Below are 7,053 nucleotides of genomic sequence, written 5' to 3' on the forward strand. Positions count from 1 at the left end.
CCATGGTGTAACGGTTAGCACTCTGGACTTTGAATCCAGCGATCCGAGTTCAAATCTCGGTGGAACCTACTTTTTTCCTATCGATAAAACGTTACCTTTTCCGTCTCCGTGTCTGAGCATTGTTTGTTGGGCCTGTATTCAGGCGCTAAATAACCCGCCAGGTGTGCTGGGGGACCACATCCAAATACTGTACTGCTCTGACATAGTTTCACCCTTCCCCTCGACGACAGTATGAGGGTAGACGGTGTTACCAAAGGAATGCATGAATCACCTGAGGCACCATCTGGAACAAACAATTGTTCTATAAGTATCAACCTCAAAGCGTTACTCGCATGTCAGGAAGCGTTCGATATTTATTCGAATTGACACAGAGGAATACAAATCTTCAACGTATTGTCTGTTTGCTACCATAATTCTAACTTTACGGAACGGTGAAGTGATAAATTTACTGTTAAGAAAAGAGCCACTGAGCCGCCGAAATAAATGAACACAACCCTAATCTCTCAGAATTTAAAATATACAGGGTGTTCCGTTTTTATTGTTACAAATTTAAACAGGTGATAGGATATTCAATTCTAAGACAAAAGTTTCCTATAAACATGTATCGAAAAATGCTTGGTAAGGGAGCTACACCCCCTGGACGGGGGCTAATATGTTTTTGCTAATATTTCAGAAACCATGTAAGATAAAGTTACAAAATTTGGTACAGATGCTAACCTTTATACACCTAAACGAATTCAAACATCAAATGTCGAAATTTTTAATCAGGGGCGTACGAAACTGGGAGAGTTCATGGTTAAAAATACCCTATTTATTTTGGCTTTAGTTTCTTTAGTTATGCATTGACCAAAATGGTGGTCACTTTGAACAACTCCTTTATATTTAGGCAAATTCATTTAATTAATGTTATTATTGTTACTGTAATGTAATGTTAATTAGTTGAGGTTCATTAAAAAAATATGAATTTCATGATTTTATTATTCTGTAAATTCTGATTTATTTGAATGTTGTATTGGTGTGTAACATAAATTTTAAATTAATTTTATTCAAAAACAATAAGTCGTATCGACACAAGAGAGACTTTTCTGTGATAAACTATCGAACTTAAGATTTTGTTGCTGAAAGTACCGAGAAACTAAAGCCAAAATAAATAAGGTATTTTTTTACCTTAAACTTCCCCAGTTTCGTACACCCCTGATTTCGACATTTGATATTTGAATTTGTTTAGGTGTATAAAGGTTATTATCTGTACCAAATTTTGTAATTTTATCTTAAATGGTTTCTGGAATATTAGCAAAAACATATTAGCCCCCATCCAGGGGGTGTCGCTCCCTTACCAAGCATTTTTCGATACATGTTTATAGGAAACTTTTGTCTTAGAATTGAATATCCTTTCACCTGTTTAAATTTGTAACAATAAAAACGGAACAGTCTGTATGCAGGGTGTTCGGTCCAAGTCGCCCCGGCTGATAACACCTAAACTTACTAAACTACGTAAAATAAGAAAAAAACTTCCTATATAGTCCTATATCCTGAAATGCTTCCTGAAGGAGCTAGAGCCCCCTGAAGATAGTGGGCAAAAATCTTTTTTCCTCAATTATCTCAGTAATTAATGGACATAAATTTACAAAAGTTTGCATATAATGGAATTTTTTGAAGCTAAATGCTAAAAATTGTTTACCCTAATTAGAGGGGTTATTCTATTTAAGATAAAAAATTTAATTTCTTTTTTATAATTAAAATTTATTCTTAGTAAAATAAACGTAATGGAGGAACAACAGTAACAGAACAAAAGAAATAAGAAAAAAATGTGATATCACTGTTACAAATTCACATTTAGACAACAATAAAAACGTAAAATCTCGATGAGGTTTAAAGATTCCAATTACTTAAATTGCCCCAATTCAAAAAAAAAAATAAATTCCATTTTCTACAAACAAAATTTTACTTAGACATTTTTAGTTAAAATTGTTAAAATTTAAAATTGTTCGATAATACGACATGGTTTTTGCTTAATTAATTACTATCCAACAATAACTAACAATAAAATACAAATTCGTTATAAAAAATCTAAACTTAAATGATCATTTTCTTATGAATTATTTACTAATAATATTGAAACGCAACGTGCAACAGGTTCCCAATTATCACTTTATTTATTTATTATTAGCAAAAAAAAATCTAAATTATAGTAGTTGAAGGATTGAAGATATTAATAAGTGTCTGAGAATTGTGATTTTCAATATTTGAACGTTATCAAAAAATACGAGTATGAGACAATATTTTATCTCAAAAAAATCGGCAATATTTTATTTAAGAAAATTTTTTTAATGAGTAGAAAAAAATTTTTCAACGCAAAGTTTTACAGCAATTTAGGAACACAAAATAAAACATAATAAAAAAAAAACTACTTAAGAAGACTTACGAAATGAAAGTTAAAAAGATTCCAAAAAGAATTGTTTTAAATTTTCAAATGATACTATTTTTGCATAGGTAGTTAAAAAAGAGGTGAAAAACTCATTTTTTTAAGTGAAACTTTAACTACATCTAGAGCTAAAGTTAAAGTAAAATAGCTAATTAATGCTTTATTGCAATAGTGCAATCCATGTAATTTTTTCTTTTACTTACTTATGATAAACTTTCTAAATCTAAAATTAATTTTGGCAACAAACACAGTGACATCACTTTCTTGTTTGGATTTCTGAGTAATGGGTGTCCAGAAAAAACGTAAAAAAATACAACCCTAATCTCTCAGAATTTAAAATATATACAGGGTGTTCGGTCCAAGTCGCCCCGGCTGATAACACCTAAACTTACTTCTTTTTTTCAAAAAGTAGATATTTAAGTAATAATATTCATTCTTGGCTTTCTTAATAAATGTATCAAATTTTTTTAGCACATCCGGTGTTGCCGGAAATGCTACCAAATTTAGTTTTTCAAATGGAACACTTATGTTTTTTTTCCTTCAAACAATAATAATTGACATGAAAAATACTGTAAACCACTATTTATTACATTTTGCGTAACACAATGCAATCAAAAAACTTCTTAAATGTTAGAATTTTATAAGGAAATTGGTCGCGTAGCCTGATTTTTAATTTTAAAGGAAAGGTGTGAATAAAAAAATGGTTGGATACAGTTTAATTGTTGGTTTGACAAATCTAATTTGTCAGTTGATGAGCGAGTTCTCTTATGGAAACTCTTGGATTTTCTTCGACTGATAACAGAACATTCAGATTTCTATTTTCTTGTTCTTCACAAAGAACCACAGGTTTTTTGGTCTTAAGAAGCAAACCTATTCGTCTCAGTTGTTTTTCAATTCGGCTAAATTTCCAACAATTTGGGTAAACTCTATTTGAGTTTTTTGCTCTATACTGTCTTTCAGCTTCCGCTCTATTTTTATTGCACTTAAAAAACACTTCAAGCTGATCTACCAATTCGTAATTAATATCATCCATTATTAAAGATCTCAATAAGATTTATTGACAAATTAGGCTTTGTCAAACTAACAAACAAACGGTATCCAAGCATATTGCTTTTTGCATGAATACCTTGACAAGTAAAATCCGCCTATGTTGCAAAATTTGCAATGAAATTCAAAAATTTAAATTGTTTTCTGAGTGCATAAAGTAAAATGTAATGAATAGTGGTTTACCGTATTTTTCATGCCAATTATTATTGTTTCGACCAAAAAAAAATAGATGTTCTATTTGAAAAACTAAATTTGGCAGCATTTTCGGCTACACCGGATGTGCCAAAAAATTTTGATGCATTTACTAAGAAAACGAGGAATTAATAGTACTATTTGAAAAATTAATTTTTGAAAAAAAAAAGTAAGTTTAGGTGTTATCGGCCGGGGCGACTTGGACCGAACACCCTGTATATCCTCTGTGGTGGACACAAATGAAACACATTTCTCTGAAACGTGCTGAAAAATTTCATTTATGATTCGCTTATTTTATACAGAAAGGGGGAAAAGCGTTTAGATGAAAATACCAGATGCTCTGTCAAAGGAAGCTTACTTACAGAAACTTTCAAACATATTTCTAGGCTTTGTGCGAAATTATAAGGAAGGATCGTGGTTTCGTTCGTTTTCTTTAGAAAATTTCATCGCGATTATGCTTTGATATTAAATTCAATCGATTACAAGAGATAACGTGTCTAACAGGTGGCCTGGAAATAATAAATCCACTCAACTTCTGATCTTATGACTTTAAGCCAATAACGATACGTATCTAATGTCAAAATATAATAAATGATGTTGTGGGTTATCAAATCGCTGTAATCTTTCAAGATTGAATCGAGACGAAACAAAAATAAAAATAGCAAAAGTAGAACACAAACCCAAAATTTGGATATGTGCCAAAACAGGACAATCAAATTGCGGTTCAAATAATTACAAAAATACAAAAAATTATGACAAAACAAAACAATTAAACATTACATTTACTACGAGCGGCAATGCCGTGAGCCCCCAATAATTTTAACAAAACATTTGCGAAGTAGATATATTTACTATTATTTTACTTTTGTATTTTCCTTTATTCTTTTTTTAAGTTTGAATTTTTCAAGTTTTGTGTTCCGTAATTTTGGACAAAATATTAGCAAATCAGATACTGTGAGTTCTACACGGGGGAGAGGGGCTATGCCGCGAGCTTTCAATAATTTTTACTTATATTTACTATTATTTTACTTTCCTTTTTATTTTCATTTATTCAGTTTTTTAGTTTAAATTTTTTAAGTTTTGTGTTGAGTGTTTTTCACAAAACATTTGCTAATGTTAAGATAGTGTCTATTCTTTTTTTAAGTTTGAATTTTTTAAGTTTTGTGTTCCGTAATTTTCACTAAACATTTGCGAACCAGATAGTGTGAGCCCCCCATAATTTCTAGTTATATTTACTTTTGTTTTACTTTACTTTTTTATTTTCTTTTATTCTTTTTTTAAGTTTTGTGTTCTGTAATTTTCACAAAACATTTCCGAATCAGATAGTGCGGTTCAATAATTTCGACAAAACATTAGCAAATCAGATACTGTTAGTTCTATATGGGGGAAAGAGGCAATGCCGTGAGCGTACAATAATTTCTAGTTACATTTACTATTATTTTGCTTTGCATTTCATTTTCTTTTCTTCTTTTTTTAGTTAAAATTTATTAAGTTTTGTGTAGTGTTTTTTGTAATTTTCACAAAATATTTGCCAATCAGACAGTGTGAACAGCAAAGCCGCTCTCCACAATAATTTCTAATTATATTTACTATTATTTTTCTTTACGTTTTTTAAGTTTGAATTTTTTAAAGTTTTGTGTTCAGTAATTTTCACAAAACATTTGCGAATCAGATAGTGTGAATTCTATAGGGGGCGAGCGGCTATGCCGCGAGTCCCCAATAATTTCTGGTTATATTTACTATTATTTTCCTTTACTTTTTTATTTTTTAAATTTTTTAAGTTTTGTGTTGAGTAATTTTCACAAAACATTTGCGAATCAGATAGTGTGAGTTCTACAATAATTTCCAGTTATATTTGTTTTTTTTACGTTTGAATTTTTTAACTTTCGTGTCCATTTGGGAACTCTTTGTGTGTCAAGGCAAACATCTGAAAGTTTCCACTAATGAGGGTAAAGTTTTCGTTTGCTTTGAGAGAGATTTATGACGTTTATCTGAGGTGGCAGAATCCGAAGATTTGTTACAAATTTAAGTATAAAAGCTAATTCTGCACCAATTCCGTTCATTTCGGGAACAAAACCTTTTCAGTTCTTTTGTGACACAATACAGCCTGCCATTATGTTACATAGAACAATGCATACTCAAACTTCCACTTCTTTTTCGTTCTTTAACTCGAAAGCTGTCAAGACATAAGAAATTCTTATTATGCGAAATTGCAGGTGCGAAAAAATTGGGTTTGAAAACCTTCAGCAAGTCTTAAATACAATGTCATTAAAACTCGAGCTTTTAAGAAATTAATCTTAATAAACTTTGTTTATTCGCCAAGTTTGTGAAGCCACGCAGACGGCATAATTTTAAAATATTACGTGAAAAAAGATCAAAAAAACGGAACTAATTGTTCTACAAACACTCTCGACTGCACTTCTAGGTCTTACATGGGCCATTACCACGGCAAGTTGCGGCAGCGGTTAAATTATGACTTTAGACTCGACTTTTCACACGTCTGTTAATTACATTTTTTAATTCTTGTAATTAATATTTCAATATCAAGTTCAAAAATGCGCTCTAATTGAACTTCATTCCTTCCCACACAGAATTATCGAACATTCTGCGCCTTTGCTCCAATTTTCTTCACTGTACTTTCGTAATTATAAATTTACAGTGCACTATAAATGTACAAAGAAAATTTTCTGAATTGTGAAAAATCTGTACTAATGTTAGCAAAAGTTGTAGACTATTCATTCTCAGATTTTCGTGTTGTAAGCTTAGGAGAATTTCACAGTTCCGGAAAATTTACTCGACACAGATTGTTATGCGAAATTATAAAGGGCTGTTGCGGATGCGTGGCTTTCTAAATGCGAACGGGTAAATTATATTACGCTATTGGAGAGACCTTACATTATAGAATATAAATGGAGGTATTATAGAACACCTACCAAGCCTACAAATTTTTACCACTCTCAAGAGGAGAGTATAAACTTTAATATTTTTTTAATGTATTGCAATCGAAAAGTTAAAAAAAATGTATGTTATTTAACTTTTAACAAACTTCTTATTTTTCTTATATGTACAATTATAAGAGAGTAAAAAATTGTTGTAGTCTTAAAGTTTGCACTTTTTTCTTTGCAGTGGTAATTTTTTTTTCTAGATGTCTTAGTTTTTGGGTAATACATTTTTTAAAAGAGTCCTAATGTTTTCGTCAAAAAAAACAAGTTATTTAAAAACTAAACAAAATCGATTTAAACTTTTATTGGTTAAAAATAATGTAATAAAAAACTATATCCAGAAATGTCAAGAAACATATTTTAAAGTAAAATAAAGTAAAACTACAAATTAGCCTCATAACAATTTTAATTTTTAAACAGTCAAAAATGGTTCAAAACCTCACAGCA

The 7,053-nt window shown here is 30.4% G+C and overlaps 1 protein-coding gene and 1 non-coding gene across 3 annotated transcripts in view; one reads left to right on the forward strand and one right to left on the reverse strand.

The window, feature by feature from the left end:
* Positions 1–68, forward strand: part of Trnaq-uug — a 72-nt gene extending 4 nt beyond the window's left edge. Inside the window, exon 1 of the tRNA in view lies at positions 1–68. This exon is cut by the window's left edge and continues 4 nt beyond it. This is a non-coding gene — a tRNA (tRNA-Gln).
* The window catches only part of LOC123007432 (FERM and PDZ domain-containing protein 2-like), an 83,641-nt gene that overhangs the window by 27,237 nt on the left and 49,351 nt on the right, over positions 1–7,053 (reverse strand). For both annotated transcript variants that reach the window (XM_044402728.1, XM_044402729.1), the window contains one exon: positions 96–283. In XM_044402728.1, coding sequence (XP_044258663.1) covers positions 96–283 — 188 coding nt within the window. The remainder of the gene's footprint in view (positions 1–95; positions 284–7,053) is intronic.

Source organism: Tribolium madens, unplaced genomic scaffold, assembly GCF_015345945.1.
Source record: "Tribolium madens isolate multiple individuals breed KSU strain unplaced genomic scaffold, Tmad_KSU_1.1 Scaffold_3;HRSCAF=73;Tcas5.2_LG2, whole genome shotgun sequence".
Classification (NCBI taxonomy): Eukaryota; Metazoa; Arthropoda; class Insecta; order Coleoptera; family Tenebrionidae; genus Tribolium; species Tribolium madens.